Source organism: Ahaetulla prasina, chromosome 1 (assembly GCF_028640845.1).
Source record: "Ahaetulla prasina isolate Xishuangbanna chromosome 1, ASM2864084v1, whole genome shotgun sequence".
Classification (NCBI taxonomy): Eukaryota; Metazoa; Chordata; class Lepidosauria; order Squamata; family Colubridae; genus Ahaetulla; species Ahaetulla prasina.
The window spans coordinates 234,533,272-234,555,472 of NC_080539.1; the positions used below are offsets into that span (position 1 = coordinate 234,533,272).

Here is a 22,201-nt window from a genome sequence, read left to right on the forward strand (position 1 = left end):
CATGCTCTGAATTTGCATTGAATGAAACCAAATGCACCTCTTTTGAGACTGAAGAGTTGAAAACTGTGAATATTCATGGATACCAAGGAATCACAGGAGATCCAGAAAGAGCTTTTGCTTAATAGTGTTCATGGTCAGCCTTAAAATCTGTGCTGGGGACACATTAATATCATTTCATCTGTCCTAAAATTGTTACAGTGATATGGGCATTTTCTACTGTACTAGAAGGGAGACAAGCCACAAAGAGATTTTTTAGCATCTTTCTGCTCCCTGTTGCCTGCTAGAAATTCCAGTTCAACAAGAGATAGTTGAAATCTCTTCAAAGTATAACCTCCATCTTCCTTGTCATGCAGAATTCAAAAATAGCAGAGCATCAGCATTAGAAAAATATCTGATCACTCAAAAGAGAGAAGACACTTGCAGGTACACAAAACCTTATATTCTGCTACATCAGATGAATTTCAGTAGATAATAGTTGCTTTTGGAAGAACTTCATCATAATTTTACTATTTCAATGGTTTGCATTTTCCCCTCTTTTATTTAGATACGGTGAGTAGCAGCTTTTAAAGCATTAGACAAATTCAGTGACCTGGCAAAGAACAACTGGCCCAGAGTCAGAAGTCCTTAGGCTGCGAGCTTAATATAAACCATTCCAAATATGACTACAATGGAAAATAACCAGAGTTTTCAGTGAAAAAACTTCTGGTTGATTGATTAAACTGTTGTATTGATTAATTTATTATTTTCACCTGAATTATTTATATTTATTTGAGTTCCATTTTAGATATTATTTTCTCATATACATTCTCAACTACACTAAAGAAAATATATTCTCAGTTTAATGTTTATGCAGCTATTTCAGAAACAATTGTGTTACAAGCAATATTCTTCCTTGCATTAGGTAATACAAAAAAATCTCTTCTGATGTAGAGCCCTGTGGTTTTGTAAGGATTAATACTTTAAATGAATCACATTAAAGAAAAAAAAATGGCTACCTCATTACATTGGTAAAATTCTTCACTGATACAAATATTCTAAGAAATGATGCTACATTTCAATATTATTAATTGAATATTTCAGTGCTATAATTTAAGTATTTTGTACCTTTTAATAAATTTGAATAAATTAGAAATAATGTAATAGACTTTGAACTTTTGCCGTAGAACTGGTCCTCATCAAATCTTTTCTCTGCCCCCATCTATAGTAATATCAGTGTTCTTATGATTCTAAAATAAAATCGTGAAGAATGCACATATAAATAATTAATATCAATATATCTATCCTGAAGCACAGAATGTTGCATACTTTTTTCCAAGTGGAATTACCACTATCAAGCAAATTTATAGAAAACTTAATTCCAGAATGCTTATTCAGAAGTCCTACTGAATTCAGTATAAAATACTAAAAAAATAAATTTAAAAGAAAGCTCCCTATACTTTATTATGAACTAGTGAGAGCAAATTTCAGCTCCTTTTATTTTGTTTCCTCTTAGATTATGATGCCTATGAATTATCCTTCCATTTTTGCCAAATATATATACTTGGGGGAATCTCCCAACTATATTTCATGATGTGAGTGCATTGAATGGAATTTACTTTAAAAATGTGGGAAGAGAAAAAAAAATCTAGATTATATTTTTAAAAGCAAAAGTTTAATAAGATTCCTTATTCTTTATAATAATTTTTATTAAACATTACAATTAAAAATACTGCAAACTAAAAAAAGTGTAAAAAAGAAAAAAGAAAGAAAAATTGAAAAGAAAGAAAAAATTGTAAAGAAAAAGAAATTTATAAAAAATTGGCTTTGCACTTCATCACACTAATTATGAATAATTTTAGTAACATATCACTTTCTCTTAAAATAAAACAAATGATATCTTCTTTCCATATTCAACCTTTTTATCTGTAAACAAATCCTTAAAGCCTCATTCAGTCATAGTCAGTAAAAGTTGATTAACAATACATCTATTTCAATCTTGATTAAATAAGCCAGCTTTATATTATCTTCTTTTACATTTAACAATCTTAAATTTCTATCCCTTTAAATAATGTGCTAGAACTTGATTTATTTTCTTTTTTTCCCCTCAGAAAATTCTCTAAAACTTTGACAAGTCTTTTTTTGTAAATATTATAAGAAAATTATTCAAGTTGCCCTTTTGTTTTGTTATTTATTTTAATTATTAACACATTACCGAGTTTCATTTATATACTCAGTATAGCATCTTTATCCATATCACTCTTTTAGCCTGTCATTTTTAAATCTACTTTCACATCATCGTGTTTTTTCTGTTAAATTCGTTCTTCTTCCATAACACCTTTTAAACACACTATATCTATAAAGGTAGGCATCCTTATAATTAATTTCTGGCTCCATTTTTTTCACAAATATCCTTCAATATGTCCAATGTTAAAAAAATTTTTACTTCATTCTGTGTTAGTTAAATTTAAGTGCACCCTATGACTATCATTAAGTGTTGTACCTTATGATTCTTGACGAATGTATCTTTTCGTTTATGTACACTGAGAGCATATGCCCTAAGACAAATTTCTTATGTGTCCAATCACACTTGGCCAATAAAAAATTCTATTCTATTATTATCTATTTTCCTTTAATTGTAACTTTTAGTTACTTATGTTTTCCTTCATGTCCAATCTTCAAATTCCCATTCTATTATGTTTTTTTTAAAAGAATTCAAAGCAACCGCATTTTCCCACAGGAAGGATTCTTAGAAGTAATTTCAAAATTTTACTTCAAATTTATTTTGACCCCTAGTTGTAACTTTCCAAAATCAATGTTCCAACCATCCTTTTTCTGTTTATTCAAAAAAGAGACTTGCTTCCAGTAAGGATTGAAAGAAACTCACCTAGTGCCCTAAAACTTGTGAATAGCTGGAAAACACTTAACCAGCAGAAATTTCTAGAAGTGATTAGTGTGTGCCGAGCTGACCACAGTTTGAGCAAAGGTGTCTACTCCCTCATCAACCAGAACTGGAGAGCAGTCTCTTGCAAGAGAAGCAACTGTATGGTGTGCTTGTGGGTGATCTTAAGTCCTCTCCTTGCCTGAAGAGGAATTACAGAGATCCAATCTACTCACCAGCTGTTCATCTTGCTGTAGTCATTGACTCCACTTTTAGCAGAGCTGTCTTCAGTTCACTATTTCTTCCACAGAAGTCCCTAATGAGATTGCTTTTGAATCATACTTTTCTCTTCTGCCCCGTTACAATCCATCATGGCTTCAACATAAACGGTTTCAATCTACATTCTTGTAATTTCCTCAGCACCATGATTGAAATATTGGGAAAAAATTTGCTTCAGATTTTGGTCTTTCCCTTTTTTTGCCTTTTACCAGCCACTTAACAGACTCACTCAACCAAATATGCCAACATGTTTTTAATTCTGTCAATATCTAGTCAGAAAACTTTGCACAGGAGGAAAAGAGAGATTAAAAAAACTAGAAAGGCTAGAAAGAATGAGAAAATTAGTATGGCAGGCTTTCAGTCCATTTTATCAGAGCCAAGTTTGCATGGAGAAATGACATACACTGTGTCTCTATAATTAGCTGCTAAGAAAACACAACTTTTCCAAAAGACACTCAGTTGTAGTTGCTTATGCGAAATGTTTTGGACGATACAACTTTTAAGGAACATTTTTGGTGTCTTTTCACCCACCCACCCCACCCTTGTTTTTCACCACCTGCCCCATCCAACTTTCCCATCCAAACCAAAAAGTTATGTAACAAGGTAATACCAACAGTGAGAAACTGCATGATAAAATCCTGCCCAAAAGTGAAAAATGCTAATTTTGTCTCATTTAGCAGCTGGATACAGAAATGCTCATTAGTTTTAAGAGGGTTAATCCTTTTAACTTTTGCATATTGATATGCCAATTATGCCTAATTGTACAAGAGGCATCAGTCAAGGTAATAGTGCATAAACACATGAAAGTTATTAAGTACATCCCAACATGTAATAAAGTAGGTGTTAATTGGTAGCTGAGTTCTGCAGGCTATTGAGGTGGATAATTCACTGAGAGATGGATCACTTGTAATTTCTCTACATAATTCCTTTTGCAGTTTCATGCTGTGATGTTTTCATGCTTGTCAAAAACAACTGCAGCCTAGTGCCTTTTGTTAAACACAGCCAATAAAATATGTTAGGCATCATTAAATATACTTAACTTTTAAACTTTTTGAAAGGTACAGCTCTAACTGTTAATATATTATACTATTTTCAAATATATTGCTATAAATACGCTTTTCATTTGGTAGCTGAAGAATTATGTTAGATCTCAATTATGGGATTTGGGCTAGTGATGTGTGTGTGTGTGTGTGTGTGTGTGTGTGTGTGTGTGTGTGTGTGTGTGTGTTTAAGTGCTATGTGCAAATGTGTCACCAGCAAGTGATAGTTTTAAATTAGAACGTTAAGGAAATGAATGTTTCATCAGTTACTGGGCTGAGATGGAAGGACTTTTCCTCCTATCTTCCAAGTGTCGTGCCAGCTCTTCTGAACTAAGCATTCCTCTTCAGCTAACTATGAGAAGAATAATTAAAATCACATATTTCTGAACTATGCTGTGGTTAATTTTGCATTTGAACATGGAGATGATGACAGTAGGCAACACATTCTCTCTGCAGTTTGCTTATTTCCTCTACTTTTCATAAGGATCCTTCATATCCGGAGAATAACTAATCAATACTTTACATGGCTCTGATGAGGGAAGGCAAGAGTACATGCTTGTCTGTCTGTGTTGACTTTTTGGTGAGCTCCTCATATAGTTTTGGAGTTCTGGCTTGTTTGCCGTGAGCTGAAAAACAGAGCTAGAATCCAAAACAAGTGACTAACATTGCATAAATAATTTTGCAACATCATATGGCCTCAGCTGCAAGTTGCAGCCATTACAGAGGAAAATTAACCAAGGGAGGCTCATACCAATCAGTTCGTTTAGTAGCACAGGATGGGGAAAGGGGAAAGGATATGACTGGCAGCCGAGTTCACCTCTGAAGTATTAGCATGTAAATCTTTTCAGAAGAGGTAATAAATAAATAAATCCAGAGCCATTTGGCTCTTTCTGCTGCTTAAAAATTAGGGGCAGTTCAGATTCCAGATTTTAACTCTTTGTAATTCCTTCCACTACAAAATTTTGTGAAAGATCTTCATTTTTTTCTAAAAAGAGGGCTGGGTTTTTTTCTTTCTGTTTGTGGAATTTTATGCAATATCTGAGAAGCAAGTTCCAATACTTTCAAAGGCCTTTAGTGACAAATACTTGTTTTGTAATCTCGATTTTTGCAAGACTTCTTGTTTGAAGGCAAACAAATACACAAGTGAAATCAAATTTCTCCCCACTACAGCTTCTAAAAGTGAAAACATCCTTGTTCCTATCAAATATCCATTCATATATTCACTTTATATTTCTTATCACCTTTCTTATATTCACAGCAAAAGAGTTCAGGCAAAAAGTCTCCCTTTTGACAGAAAAACATTTGAAATTTTACCATATCACATAATCAACATCTAGCTACAAGCAAGAACAGGAAGATGAGGGAATATGAATGTTTTTTTTTAAAATTGATTTGACAGAGGCAATTAAAAAACAAACAAACAAAATGGGAAAACACCGGGCCCAGATGGACTACCAGCAGAACTATATAAATCATTCCAAGATGCGTTAAGCAGTGTAATGTTGGAATTATTTAATGAACTCTTGGTGAAGGCAAAGATACCAGATTCTCGGATGGAGGCTTATGTCTCACTTATACCTAAAGAAAATACAGATTTACGACAAGTCAAAAATTATAGACCAATCTCACTCAATCAATAATGTTGATTATAAGATCTTTGCTTCAATAATGGTGAATAGATTATAAAGGCTCTAAAATTAATTTATTCATATGGATCAAAATGGGTTTTTACCTAAGAGACAAATTAGAGACAATATGAGGATAATTTTGAATACTTTGGAATATTATGAGGTACACTCGGAAAAACAAATGATGATGATGTTTCTGGATGCACAGAAAGCGTTTGATAATGTGAACTGGCAATTTATGATAGAACAACTACAGATGATGGAGTTTGGGGAGAGATTCATAAATACGATAAAAATAATCTATAAAAAGCAATCGGCAAAAATAATGATGAACGTAGAGATGACAGAAAAAATGAACATAATGAAAGGTACAAGGCGAGGATGTCCATTATCAGCATTGCTATTTGTATTAACGTTAGAAGTGTTGAATAGAAATATAAGACGAAGTGAAGAAATTAAAAGGAATGAAAATCAAGAAAGAAGAATACAAATTACAAGCCTATGCAGATGAATATGAATATTAATAGAACCTCTAACTAGTTCTGACAAATATATCAAAAAACCTTCCATTTTAGACAGAGAGGTTTCACCCATTCCAGTCTAAAGGACAAAAGCAACCTTGGCTGTTTTGGTTAATGATTTAAGTCAAGGAAAGGATGAGGAACTACAGCACTTTTAGTTCTCCAGGACATTCCTAATGTACTCAGAATTGTCAACCAACATATATTTTTAAGTCACCATGTTAATATGGAACAAGGAGAAACATTATTACCATGGTTTCATTTTATTGAAAACACCTCTGGTGGCTTAATCCAGAGGGCTGCAAAATGTTGCTATATTGTTCCCAGATAGTAGGTTGAAAACATTTTCTCAATATCTTTAGACAAATTGCCGAAAAGTGAGTGAAAGGCAGGAAGCAAACATTTTATGGAAAATGGGTATGGGGTTGTTGTTGCTTTTTTGTAATTATTTCTACCAGTTTTCATTTCATTTAATAAGAACAATATGCTTTAAGGAACATTTTAAAAGGATTTTTCTAAGATCTTTAGGAGCAAAATGTGGGATTCTTGCATTTATTTAGTAGCAGGAAGAGCCACACACACATGGCAGCTTCCTTCTAGTGTCTTCAGTCTCTTTGGCTCTTGGCTCTTTCATTTAATTACAAGATCAGGCATTATAAGGGTTGCTGCTCTTGAAATATTATTGAAGAACACTGACTTCTCTGAATTAAAAAAAAGAAACCAGAAAAAAATGTCCATCAATTTCTTTGCTCACATATCTGGTGAAGAAATTCAAAAGGCTATTTGGGATCAGTACTTACAGGCTCAACAACTTTCAGATTTTCAGCGTATACCATAGATTTGCTTTGGCTGGATCGGTCATGGGTGTTGCTGAGAGTTTTGATCCTCATCTGAACAATCCCTGTGCTTTCGTGGGAAGGATCTAGCTTTCCTAGGCTGGGATCAGAAGCTGCTAACTGCTGCATGATTAATACGTCAAATCTGCAAAATATAATAGTTAAAATATGCTTAAAACACTTTTGCATTAAGCCAGCCTGAAATCCCTTTTAGTGAACAAGGAGAAAACCGTAAAATCCTGATATTCAGAGATAGCTGTGACTATCAGGATATCTTAACAACAGCACCAATAGGGCATTTTTATTATTCACCAAATCATCCAAATGTGGAGGAAGAGTGCAGTTTGCATAAAAGATTATTCTTATCTCTACAGCCATTCCTCTGTCCTGCAATCTTTCAGTAACCTTTCTCCTACAGCCGGCTGGCAGGCAGTAGAGTTTGCCTTTGGTCTTCTCATACTCACATCCGAGATAGACGTCTCAAGTTTGCTCAAAGGCTGAAAGAGACTTATTTGGCCTCCACCAATTGTGCCAGAAGGTAGAAGTTACATTCAGGTCTCCATAAAGGGCATCCTGATTTTTTCTTTTTAATAGACTTGTAAAACATTTGTTTTGACATTCGGAAAGATGACATAAAGGTGGAACACATGATAACCAATTTAATATATACGTAGCCTGTTGATTCTGTGGTACATTATAACTGGGCTCTTAATACTAGTAGTGGCATTAGACAGGAAATGTTAACTTCAGACAAGAAGCTCTACAGTCAATAATTTAGCAATATTTTGATGATGGACCAAGTTTTTATTTGACCTTCCTCTAAACATGTGAATAACAAAGATAACTTCCTTCTGTTTAATTCATTTTTCGCTATTTTCCAGTACTTGTTACCAATTATGGAATCTAGAAAACGTTAGGTTCTTAGGACACAAAATAAACAATATTTCCTTAAATTTATTGTGCCAGATTGCATTATTTTTAAGCCCCGGGGGAAAGGACAAGTAAACAGAGACATCTCTTGTTCAGTCACAAAGACAATAATCGCCACTACCTAAGCAGATTTTGAAAAATCCCTAGAATTTTGAAGGAAGAACTAGAGCTTGCTGCACTCTTAATAAAGTAACTGGGAAAACAATGGGATATGATGTCATTCAAAATGGGCTTGAGCAACTTAAATAGTTCAGTTATAATACAGATGGATTACAAACTAGATGATGATCTGGATTATTATTTTTTATCTACACACTTCTAGAAAGTGCTCAAGATCATAAACAGTGACTTTATGACCTCATATTTAGGTACATGCAAGAAAAGGGACATGGTGGCTCAGTTGGCTAAGACTCTGAGCTTGTCAATCGAAAGGTCAGCAGTTCAGCGGTTTGAATCCCTAGTGCCACATAATGGGGTGAGCTCCTGTTACTTATCCCAGCTTCTGCCAACCTAGCAGTTCGAAAGCATGTAAAAAATGCAAGTAGAAAAATAGGAACCATCTTTGGTGGGAAGGTAACAGTGTTCTGTGCGCCTTTGGCATTTAGTCATGCTGGCCACATGACCACGGAGATGTCTTCGGACAGCGCTGGTTCTTTGGCTTTGAAATGCTGCCCCCTAGTCTAGACTAGCACATATGTGCAACAGGAACCTTTACCTTTATCTTTAAGAACAGCTTGTACCCAAAAAAATCCAGTTATCACATCAGTGAAAAAAATTGATTTAGTGAAAAAATGTTATTTATTTTGGATACTTAATTATAGAAAAAGATAAAAGAGTGGAAAAAATAAAAAGGCAAATAAAATTTCCATGGAAGATTTTTTCTAACTCAGTTGAAGAAAACTTCAAACTAAAAACAGGAATCTTATATCCTTCATATTTGCATATTTGCAAAACTGGTACAGTATCCAAGGAGGCTGAGAGAATGCAAAAGACTTTGGAATGTGGCTCTTAAGGTATATCTTGAGAATCACTTGAAATTACTCCGCCGCCCAAAAAAAAATACTGAAGTTTTAGACATGGTACAGCAAAAAAGAAGCCCCATAAAAATCACTCAAGCAAAGAACACTGAAATATTTCAGTTATTTACTCAGGCACAATTCTGTGCAAAAGACCTTTGCTGGAAGAAAGATTGGAAGGAAAGAAAAGTAGGCAATACAAAACAACATCTGGAATAGCAAGAAATATATAATCAGACTTGTCTAAATAATGGAAAATATGCAGAGGCAGACACAGTAGAAACTCACAGTTGTCACCTAGGAACAGGAACTGAACCGTTAATCTTTGATGTAAAATCTTTCAAGATTATTCATAAGGAGACAATTTCAGATACACAGATCTTTCATTAACAATAAGAAAGGCTATACATAAAATTTACTACCTCGACCATAAATGAATAAAGACTCCTTTTTCCACCTAGGAAATATGACAGTGTTTTACTCTGAGCTTAGTGAAGTGGACTAAATTGCTAAAATATTACCAGAGCAGGTGTGTGTAACACATACATTCATTCAATTTTCAGATGCTATTCAGCAGTTTAAAAGTGCTAAACCTGCTTCTATTTTCTCTGACACATCAAGTGTTTCTCAGCTTCTACCATTTTACTTATATCACAAGCATGATATGTTTCTTACTTGGGACCTTGGGCTATTATTAAATCTGTCAGATCTCATAACTATAGGTTGTCAGACCAATTTGTGCTTAGGTTGGAAATTTATCAGAAAAGCCTAAGAGCTGCAGGACAGATGGACATTGGGATGCAAAGAATGCCATCTTCTGGATGAAATACAGAGCAACATTTTTCAAATCCACGCAAGCACTTCTCAAGCTGAACAAGCTGTTTTCTTTCGGCTTTTCCCGATGAGGCCTCCTGTCTCAGGCTTTTTGTGGAAAAGTTGACAGTAACTCAACATGTGCCACCTGACCTTAAAAGATGCAAGAATCCCATTATGCCTTTTCCCCCCCCTTGCCTTTCCTTATTTCTAGTAAAATAGTAATTTGTATTCCAGTGTGTGGAGAATGGAAAAAGGCTTTATCAGTCCCTATGAAGTAGAATGGAGTGCATAGGAAGAATAGAACTAAATTTCATTAATATATTATAGCAATAGCACTTAGACTTATATACCGCTTCAAAGTGTTTTACAGCCCTCTCTAAGTGGTTTACAGAGCCTATTGCCTTCAACAATCTGGGTCCTCATTTTATTGACCTCAGAAGGATGGAAGGCTGAGTTAACCTTGAGCCATTTAGAATTGAACTCCTGGCAGTGATTTGAATTAGCCTGCAATACTGCCTTCTAACCACTGCACCACCATGGCTTAGTGGTAGATTAGTAACAGAATCTTGCAAATCTGTTTTTGTTATACTTTTCCTTTTTTGTCTTCTACTCTTTTTAGTCAGAAAAAAATCCCTCTTATATACTATATATTATATACTATATAATCTTTTTTATATGATGTTGTGACAAAATAAATAAATAAAATAAAATAAATAAATATAACCCAAGTCAAGGAGGAGCTTGTTGTTGTTGGTTGTGAAGTCGTGTCTGACCCATAGTGACCCAATGGACAACGTTCCTCCAGGCCTTCCTGTCCTCTACCAACTTCTGGAATCCATTTAAGCTCATGCCTACTGCTTCAGTGACTCCATCCAGCCACCTCATTCTCTGTCGTTTCCTTCTTTTTTTGGCCTCAGTCGTTCCCAGCATTAGGTTCTTCTCCAGTGAGTCCTTCCTTCCCATTAGGTGGCCAAGTATTTGAGTTTCATCTTCAGGATCTGGCCTTCTAAAAAGCAGTCAGGGTTGATCTCCTCTAGGACTGACGGGTTTGATCACCTTGCAGTCCAAGGGACTTGCAGGAGTCTTCTCTTTGAACCATAGTTCAAAGGCCTCATTTTTTTGGTGCTCAGCCTTTCTTATGGTCCAACTTTCACAGCCATACATTGCAACTGGGAAAACCATGGCTTTGACTATATGCATTTTTGTTGGCGGGGTGATGTCTCTGCTTTTTAGTATGTTGTCTAGAGTTATCATAGCTTTCCTCCCCAGGAGCAAGCATCTTTTAATTTCTTGACTGCAGTCCCCATTTACGGTGATCTTGAAGCCCAGGAAAATAAAATCTGTCAGTACCCTCTTCCTAATACGATCTCCTTTTCATGGCCTTAAGGAATGTTTCTGTCCTGTCTTCGGTACATGTAGTCCTCAACCTATGACCAAAATTGAGCCTATTTCCATTGCTAAGCAAGACAGTTGTTAAGTGAATTTTTCCCCATTTTAAAACCTTTCTTGCTACAGTTATTAAGTCAATCATTGCAGTTGGTAACGTTAGTAAGACGTTTGTTCAGTGAATCTGGTTTCTCCATTGATTTGGCTTGTCAGAAATTCGCAAAAGGTGATCACATTACTCTGGGACACTGCAACCATCATAAAGACATGCCAGTTGCCAAGTGTTCAAATTTTGATCAAGTGACTTTGGTTTGTGACCATTTATCTAGTGACCATTCGAAGTTACATTAGTACTGAAAAAAGTGACTTATGACCGTATTCCACGCTTACAACCATTGCAGCATCCCCATGAACACATGATTAAAATTTGGATGTTTGATAACTGGTTCATATTTATGATGGTTGCAGTGTTCCAGTGTCATGTGATCAACTTTTGTGATCTTCTGACAGCCAAAGTTAATGGGGAAGACAGATTCATTTAATAACCATGTTACTAACTTAACAAATGCAGTGATTCACTTAACAACTGTGACAAGGAAGGTAAAATGGGCAAAACTTACTTAACAATTGTCCTGCTTAGCAATTGAAATTTTGGGCTCAATTGTGCAATGGCTCCCCTGGACGCTTCCCCAGATACCTCTTCAGTTGTCAGCTCGGGGAAGGATGAACCAATTCCTGGCAGGTCAGGAGGGAAGTTGGTCAGTGGCTACAAGAAGCTGTCTGAGAGTGATCTGTCTGAAACACAGCTGCAGCAGGACAGCCCTGAGGCTCCAGGTGGGGAAAGCATGCAGCTGTATAGCTGGTCAGTGATGAGGAAGAGGAACTGCCTTCTGCACCTGATCCAAGAACAAATAGAGCAGAGACAAGGCAGGAGCAGAGAAGGTCATTCAGCTTACTCATGAGGAGAAAGTTCCACCCTTCTTGATAGGCTGCATCAGAAATTGGCTATTTAGCACAGCAGACAGATAGAGGTGATGCTGGAAACAACATGTTCATTTCCTAGCTGTGTGTTTTCTGGTCGTTGTGATTCCTGCCTTGCTTTGGATTGACAACATGCCTTGACTTGGATCGTGCCTTGTGAACTCTGGACTTTTCTTGCCTTGTGACCCCTATTGTATTGTGGATTTAATTTTGCCTGGTGGGTTTATTCTGGTGGGGAAATTTTCAAGTGCCTTGTGGACTCACGGTCCATTGCTCTGTGGACTAGCATTGGTCTGCTTGTGGCTGGACTTTATTGGGACAATGCTGGGTTTTTGGTGATGGGAGTTGCTGGGGAATATTAATAAAACCATTAAACCATGGTTATGTCTGTGTGAATGTGTGAGTGAGTGGGACAGCACAAATTATGATTGTAAATTGAGGATTACCTCCTAATTGCATCTGCGGAAAAGATACAAAGTTTGGAGAAGTTAATGATTGAACTTCCATCTCTGATATCACGAAACCTTCTCTGAAAAGTTGGACTCATATGTATATTAATTCATGTAGAGCCAGGGCCAAATCTAACTTTTCAAAGTCCGCCCAGTTATATCACTGCCAAGAAAGACAGATATAAGTATATGAACATGAGTGTAAGAATAATGTGCAACCTTGGGAACACTAAGATCTTAAACTAAGATCAGTGGTGAAATTCAAATTTTTTTACTACTGGTTCTGTGGGTGTAGCTTGGTGGGCGTGGCAGGGGAAGAATACTGCAAAATCTCCATTCCCACCCCACTCCAGGAGAAGGATACTGCAAAATTCCCATTCCCTCCCCACTCCTGGGGGAAGGATATTGCAAAATCTCCATTCCCACCCCGCTCTGAAGCCACCCAGAGGTAGTATTTGCCAGTTCTCCGAACTACTCAAAATTTCCACTACTAGTTCTCTGAACTGCTCAAAATTTCCACTACCGGTTCTCCAGAAGCTGCTGGATTTCACCTCTTACTAAGAGCCACAACAAATGGCAATGTGTAGTCAAATAAACAAAGGGATATCTGGTATATATTTCAAACTCCTAATCTATTCTCTAAGTGTTGTTATGTATACAAAACATGGCAGTATGACTTTACCCAGATGAAAAATGGATGGGAAAAGATAAAAATTGTGGGAAAAGATATATCTGAAATCTTGTATCAAGATTTATATAAACCTTTGACAGCAATTCAATACTTAGTTCATGTGAATGTTTTAAATAGACTGAGAAATTTACGTAGATGGAGAATTTCTCTTTCAAAGCCATAGTTTTTAAAAAATGGATTGTTTTATTTTTCTTGATTTTAAAGAGTATCATTGGAGATCCAGTATTTCTTAGCTTCTGCAATCTACTAGAATGAAAGCAACAGAGACTTTTCATTGTTGTGGACTGAACTATGTAGTTTATTTATGAAGAGGCAATGACACAAGAGGTGAACGGGTTATGTTTATTAAGATCACATTATTAAGATCACTCAATCCTAACCTGGAACAAAAAGGGATTTTACATCTTTTACAATTCCTCATAATGTATGTAGGTTTAATTATTGCAGGGTCATCAAATGAGAAAGCAACAGCACAGTCATTGTGACACATGCGCCAATCATTTTATGTATCTCTGTAACAACATGAAGCATATACAAAAGCAGTGAGCTTACACTGTACCCAGCTTCTATCATTCGCCTTCCCTTGCCTTCCAATAATTTATTATTACCAAATATTTAAAACAGTATAAAAATAAACACAGATGATCTACAAAACATATGGAGTTGGAATATCCCATGTGGTAAAATCAATGGCTTCATATTTTAAGAAACAGTCATTCAGGACAGCAAAAAATACTTTTAGGGTAATTGGTTTCTTCAAAAGATGTCGAAAAAAGTTGGCTGTCATCTTTTCTATACTGGAGTCATAAAACATTTGAAGGAATTCTAAAATAGGGGTTTTTCAAACCGTTCCACAAGAACTTGATGAGGTTCTGTGAGAGACCAAGGGGAAAAAAATACTTCTACAACCAATTGTCTAACAACATAATTTTGTCTCCTAATCATGGATTCTGAGGTTGTTTTTTAAAAGAATAGTTCCTCAGGAAAGAAAAAGTTTGAAAATCTCTGCTTTAGACCACATGTTCCTCATGTCAATGTTAAATAAATGCTTGGAAAAAAGTTCAGCTATGTTAATAAATTGTTAACATATTCCAAAAACATGTACCATATTGATGGCACCCATTAAAATGGAGACTTAGTTGTGGAGGCCCATGTTGATTTCTCCTTATCGACATTACAGGGTTAGAATCCTACTTGTTAAATCTCCAAATGTGTATGAGCTTCCTGCCCAGGCAGTGTATTATGTACAGGTAGTCCTCAACTTACAACCATTTTTAGTGACCGTTTGAAGTTACAATGGCACTGAAAAAGTGATTTATGACCATTTTTCATACTTACGACCATTGCAGCACCTCCATGGTCACATGATCAAAATTTGGGTGCTTGTCAACTGGCATGTATTGATGACGGTTGCAGTGTCCTAGTCTCATATAATAATCTTTTGTGACCTTCTGACAAGCAAAGTCAATGGGAGAAGCCAGATTCACCTAACAACTGTGTTACTAACTTAACAGCTGCAGGAATTCACTTAACAGTTATGGCAAGAAAGGTCATAAAATGGGGCAAAACTCACTTAACAACTGCCTTATTTAGCAACATAATTTTTGGGCTCAATTATGATCATAAATTGAGAACTACCTGTATATGACAGGGGATAGGGTTGAACACTGCTAGTCTTAAATTCCAAGAGCATTTTTTATAATCTCCATGGTTTAAGGCAGGGGTCACCAACCTTTCAGACCTCAGGGACCACTAATTCATAATTTTAAATCCCGCGGACCACTAATATAATTTTTTAAAAAAAGATAAACAGTATTTAGTGCAATATAAAAAATGCAAATAATTTTTCTGCTGACCACCAAAATTTTCTCGCCAACCACCAATGGTCCACGGACCACCAGTTGGTGACCACTGGTTTAAGGGATTATATATATTAAATAGTGTGAAAAACTTGTGTTTGTCCCATATCTTAGAAAATTGTTGCTGGATAGCCCTGAAAATACCTTTCTTCAAGCAGATGCCATCTGAACATGGTTAAATCACAGTATATTCCAGAATATACCTCTGCGTAAGTTCCATGGACCAAAATTGGTTTGTGCCTACTTGGGCTCAATTTGGGGATTTCTTTTGAATTAGGGTTCCACCTTCTAGGCATTGCTGATTTAGTTCCAAGTTAGGACAAGTACTATACATTGATGTAGCTAAGCCCATTGTTTACTCTGCATGACAAACGTTCCAGATATATTTCTGTTGATATTCCCTCTGTTGATTACCGTTTCTAATAAGCCTCAACATGGGGACAATCAACCCCCAATATACTAACTGTAGTTTTAACATCCCAGCATAACACATTTCAATTGCTTTGTGATTTTCTTGGCTTTCAATTCCCTCTCTGTCTCTCACTAAAACCACTTGCTGTTCATACTTCCTGAGCAAACTGCTTACCCTTTTTAGCGGGGTGGGGAGAAATAATACCTTTTGAAATATAAAAGACTTTATGCCACCCAGAATCATCTTGTAAGGGAGATGGCTGGCATAAAAATTTAATAGACTAAATAGAGATAGAGATAGATAGATAGATAGATAGATAGATAGATAGATAGATAGATAGATAGATAGATAGATAGATAGATAGATAGATAGATAGATAATGTCCCCAGTTGCACACCCTGTATAAAAGCCAATCCAAATATTCAGGTATTCTTTCAGAGAATGTATCTGAAAGGAGAGTGGTATTTTTTTTCTCAAAACATTGCCTATGCATTACAATAAAATAATACGCCATAGTAAGTTTCTCTACCCCCCTCCTGGCTGTGTCATAAAAGTTGCAGATGAGGATTGAGAAGCAAATTAACTTTCCTTACCGATATTCTGCTGTGCACTGTTTTTCTCATCTCCCCCAACAACCTCCAGTTTCAGCTTTTTTTAAAAAGAAAGCGGGAAATGTGAAATGGCCCCCTTCTGAAGGCTACACATCTTGTTTCATCTAAGGCAAGCACAAAGCAGGCAAGGAGAAAAATACAGCAAAACCACTTCCTGTGAAAAAAGGAGTTCAGCACCCCATCAGTAACAGCACAGCACCAAATAGGAATTAAAGAACGAGCCAAGGCTCTCGCATGAAAACCTTGAGTTCAACTTACTACCCAGTCTCAGAAGCTGTACAAGTTTCAAAGGAAATAGAAAGAGGAATGAGCTGAGCTGAAAATATTTCAACTTCCTGTTCCTTTGCTTTCTGTAAAAAAGAAAAAGAAAAAAAGAAGTGTTTGAGAAATCAAGCACATTGGTGGGAAATGCCTCTTTTGGTCGTCCCCCCCTTTTTTTTAACTTCTTTTTTTTAAAAAAAAAACACAACTTCAATGGTGAAAAAACTATGGATAAAAGATTTTGATTTTGATTTTCAGTTTTGCACAGTCTTAACAGGCAGCTGTGACTAGTACTGCTTTTTTGGTTTCCTGTTTGAAAATGACCACAGAAGAGAGGACAATAACCCTGTTTGCTTGTACCTCCGTTGCATTAAAATCAAATTAAAAGAGTAGCTTTGCTCAAAGAGGGCCAAGCTTTGGATGGGAGTTCAACGGGATCAAGCCTAGAGATCTGACCAAATTTACTTGGAATTTCCAAGTAAAACTCCCCATTCACCAGAAGTTCTACTGGATGATGCTGAGGTAGTGAGCAAGCCTTGCTGAAGCTCCTTCTCTTGACAGAAACTCAGCAATGGGCGTGGAAACTGCAGAGAAATATCACACACAAATCAGAGATATAATGTTTTCTTTATCAAGTCACCTCAAGAACTGGGGGTGGGGAGAGGATTTGAACAGAGTTGCATTTTGAGCTGGATGCTGGGACCAGGGCAAAAGAAAAAAAAAGGCATTTAATTATGTTAAGATGAACCTTAAAGGCAGTTAAGTTTATGACTGCCTGTGTATTTAATAGGGATATGTGAGGCAGCTCTATTTCACTCAAATGAACTATTTTGCAATGCATTGAGGCAATCCGTGCCAATTCTAGGCCTCAGTGGGCCATTGTAGCAGATAGAAGAAGCTTATGTGTATAACTCTATATGTACAGAAGCTGTTTAGATGTTTCTAGCCAAGCACTGGAATCTTTGGAGCAAGATGCCCGCATGTCATGAGGCCAGATTACCAGCAAAGTCATCTTCACACCATTACAATGGCCTGTCCCATTAACAGGAAGATAAGCTGTGGCCCCTGCTAGTTATTTTGACTTGTGGGGCCCAGGAAGAGAGCTTTCTCTGCTGTTAATCCTGTCCTTTGGAGTATTCTCACCCCAAGTGATGAGATGCCTCCGGCACTCTCCTGGCCTTTTCCAAAATACTTGAAGGCCTGGCTCTGGCCGTTTGCTTGAAGCCCGAGGGGCATGCAACCATGGGGCTGGTTAGTGCCATGAAGCCCCTGCCTATTTAATTGTGAATTTTAATTCTTTAATTCTTGTTTTTAATTTTTTTTATTATAATATTTCCAGATAGCTCTTACGCTTTTATATTTATTGTCTAAAGCTGTTCTATGAGGGAGATGGGTGGACTCTAAATATGATAAAGAAACAAATAAATATCATGTCTGCTTCACTCTCAGTGTTTGGGTAGTGGATATTTCTTCTTTCCCAAATAACCGTGAAAGTATGCATTGGTCAAACACCATTTTGTATAATCCTAGAATTTATCCTCCATTTTTTATTATTTTTTATTCATTCATTCATTCATTCATTCATTCATTCATTCATTCATTCTTCTTTTTTTAAGTTTTTTATTTATAACACAACATGACATAACAAAAACCAAACACATAACATACATTCCCTTGTTACAACTGTTTCGTAGCAGTGATCTACTATTTACATTTTCTCCCATTTCCTCTTATAATATTTATATCCTTCTTTTCCCATCCATCCATCTATTTAAATAAGTATTTTTTTCTTTGTTTGTATCCTCCATTATTATTTTTACAAATAATTCAAGGCAGCAGATATATCCAATACTTCTTCCTTCTCCTCCTGTTATTCCCACAACAACAACCCTGTGAGGTGGGCTGGGCTGAGAGAGACTGATGGGCCCAAAATCACCCAGCTGGCTTTCAAGGCTAAGACAGGACTTGAATTCACTGTGTCTCCCACTTTCTAGGCTGATATCTTAACCACTGGACCAAACTGGGTGTTATTTTATTTATATTCTACCTTTATTATTTTTATAATCAACTTAAGGCTTTCGGGACCACATCAAAGACTTTGGGGAGTGGATATTGCTCTAGAATTTAGGAGTGTTATACATTTGATTCTTATTTTTAAAAAAGTTTTTTTAAAAAATTTTTTAGAAACATACAAACATAAAAGCATCTTCCATTCAAATTTCAATACAGTGTGTCAGTGTGTGGATTACATTTTTTGTGCAAACAACAATTACCTATCATTAATTTGTTTAATCATCCATTTTTTCATCTAGTTGTAGGCAAATATTTTAATCAATTAATCTCTAATAATCATTCTGGAATAATATTTTGTCTTATTACCCTATTTTATCCATCATTTTAAAACAATTATATCATTCAATAATTTTTAACTTATTAAAAACTGAAATCTTCTTTATCATAATTTCCCATTCAACCATTGGTAAAATAAGTCCCATACTTTATAAAATTGCTTATCTTCCTGTTCTCTAATTTCAAACGTCAATTTACTCATTTCTGCACAGTCCATTATTTTTTTAATAATTTTGTCTTGCAATGGCAATTTCTCATTTTTCCAATTCCTTGCAAATACAGTTCTAGCTACTGTTATTACATTCACAATCAGGTATCTCAGTTCTCTAGTATAGGTTTCAGGTATAATTCCCAGTAAAAAAACTTCTGGTTTAAAGTCTATATGTTTTTCTTTTATCATTTTCTCCAACCATGTATATATTTTAGTCCAGTATCTTTTAGCTTCTACGCAAGTCCACCACATATAGTAATAGGATCCAGGTATCTGTTGACATTTCCAGCATTTTTCAGATTTGTTCTTGAACATTCTGGCTATTCTTGTCGGGGGTAAGTGCCACCTGTAAAACATCTTATACAAATTCTCTTTATATGCAGTAGACATTGTCATCTTACAATTTTGTGTCCACAGTTTCTGCCATATTTCTAAATCAATACCATGCCCAAAGTTTTTCCCCCAAGCAATCATAGTCTCTTTCACTTGTTCTTCTTCTAATTTAATCTCCAATAAATAACTATATAGCTTTCTAATTAAATTGTCATCCATACCTGTTAAAATTTTATCTAGGTTGGTCAAATTATTATAGAAACCTTCTATTTTAGCATCTTTATCATGTCTAGAATGTATTTGCAGATATGAAAACCAATTCAATTTTATACCTTGTGTTTCTAGATCCTGAATTGTTTTTAATTCACCCTTTTCATTCAACAGTTCATTATATCTAATAATTTGTTCCTTTCTGAATATTAATGAATATGAGAATGCCTCAATCGTTGATACCCAAAGTGGAATTTTTAAATAGTGGTCTTTCTTAATTCTTTCCCAATTTAGTAACAAGGCCTCTCTTATAAAATGTCTTCTAAAGTACCCTTGTATTTTCGCTTCTCCATACCATAAAAATGCATGCCAACCCAGTAATAAATCATGACCTTCCAATGTAAGAATTGTAGTATTTCCTAAATTTATCCATTCTTTTATCCACATTAAACTTGCAGCTTGATAGTATAACTCCCAGTTTGGCAGACCAAAACCACCTCTTAACCTTACATCTTGCAGCAATTTTAATTTTATCCTTGCTTTCCTGCCCTGCCAAATTTGATTCTTATCCTAGAAAAATGAGCAACACAGTAGTCCACGACTAATATAAGGAAGGGAATTAAAATAATTAAAAACTGATTTTATTCATTATCAGGACAATTATGTATTGGAAAGATACACAAGAACATGCATGAAAAGATCAATTGTTGGTAATGAAAGGAGTAAGTTATAGATTTTGTAGAGAAAAAGGCAGATGAAACTGAACTTCTACACTGAAATATTTTTCCCCTTAATTTGGCCAAGTGCTATATATTTCCTTCCTTCCTTCCTCTCTATTCCTTCTTTCTTTCTTTCCTCTCCTTTATTTTATTTTACTTTACTTTTCCTTCTTCTTTTTTTCCTTAGAAAATTTATATATCCACCTACTTGCTCACAGCAACTCTAGGTGGCTTACAAGCAATAAAAACACAGAATAAATAAATTAATATAATATAATAATAATGTAACAGTATACCCATTGTCATCGGGGCACATGGTCTCATATCCAAGAATTTTACAAAACAAGAAATTGCAGCTTCCTGCAATAACACCAGCGGAACTGCAAAAAACTGCGCTACTCGAAACATTATATATTTTAAAATACTTGGTTGATACCTAGGATGATGGCAGCAACTCGTATCAACCATTAGCACCAGTCAATGGTATTTGTGACACATTTTTAAATGTTCAGTTGACTGAGTTCCATGTTTAATGAATAAAAGAGATAATAATAATAATAGAGAATGGAACTCAAATGCCCTTATGAATTCCAGGGAATGTTTCACATTGACTAGGGAGGAAACTGAAGAAGAGATGTAGACGAAGACAATTTGAAGAAGGGAAGTTGAGAAAATATGAGTGTGACGAGATAAGGTAGAAGAATTCACCAAGGCAAACTGAATTTCTTCTATTTGTCCCACAGGCATTCACATTTTATTTTTCATGTAGCAATATTATTTCAGACCCAAGTATTCCGTCTGAATTCAGATAAATGCTTTTCTACTTCCATCCTATAAAGACCACCATGGAGGTGGTTAAAGAATAAGTAATAATTATCCCCCCCTTCCCAATTTAAGTGAGCTGAGAACTACTGAGGCATGCTTTCATTTTGGAGTTGCTTTCATTAAGAGACCGTGTCACAGAATTGATCTCTGAGAAGCTGAAAGCTGTGCCGTGTAGCTCTGACAGTAAAACTACACTTAAAATAGCAAAAATGTATATCTAAAGCCAAGGCTACCAACCTATGCTGATACATTATTTAAAGAGTGCTTTTGACAGGGTGGAGGAACATGTCAGCTGAAAATGTAGAGCAGTCTCATTTGTCAAAACAGTAGACCTTTCAGTGCTAAAGGCACCCTGATAAAATTGCAGAGATGTGACAAAAAAAAGTTGAAGCAATTTAAACAATAAGTTTCTTATGAAAAATATGCTGGGTTGTTTATCCATAATTCATGGACTGGGATGTGGATGTGGGTGTGAAATCCAAATAGAAGCATAGGATTGGAGGAAAGGGAAGTACAGCTAGCCTGGCAGAGAAAAAGATGTCATTTGACTACCATGGAGTTACCTAAAGTTTACCTTGGAGGTGGTGAAGTGGTGAAGTGTTTGTGAGGTCCAGTTTTTGTGAGTGATTAATAGGAAATCTGTGGAATTCTCAATCATCCAGATCATAGTTATCTCAAAGGTGCTTTTTTTTTCCCCTTCAAAAGGCAAACTGGAATGGTTTTTCCTTGAGGAAGAAGATATTTCACTTCTCATCCAAGAAGCTGATGAAGAACTGATCTATCCTTCCATCCCCCTGCCATCAGAACTGATGAATTTTGAAGAAAAAAAGCACCTTTGAGATAATTAACAGGATTCAAAGCATGAAAGACTGCCATTGCTTTTAAGTACAGCCTTTATAAGAGGTAACTTTCTAAGCTGAACAAGGCCTATAAGCTACATACATTTCTTGTTTGGCCAGTCTTATTCACAGAGCATTTTTA

General features: G+C 35.7%; 1 protein-coding gene across 4 annotated transcripts in view; it reads right to left on the reverse strand.

Moving 5' to 3' along the window:
- Positions 1–16,588, reverse strand: part of ARHGAP15 (Rho GTPase activating protein 15) — a 494,107-nt gene extending 477,519 nt beyond the window's left edge. For 3 of the 4 annotated variants that reach the window (XM_058193605.1, XM_058193594.1, XM_058193610.1), the window contains exons 1-2: positions 16,295–16,564; positions 7,126–7,306 (exon numbers count right to left, since the gene is read on the reverse strand). In XM_058193605.1, coding sequence (XP_058049588.1) covers positions 7,126–7,290 — 165 coding nt within the window. In that variant the 5' untranslated portion in view covers positions 7,291–7,306; positions 16,295–16,564. The other variant, XM_058193603.1, reaches the window with a different exon arrangement.
- Positions 16,589–22,201: the final 5,613 nt, after the last annotated feature.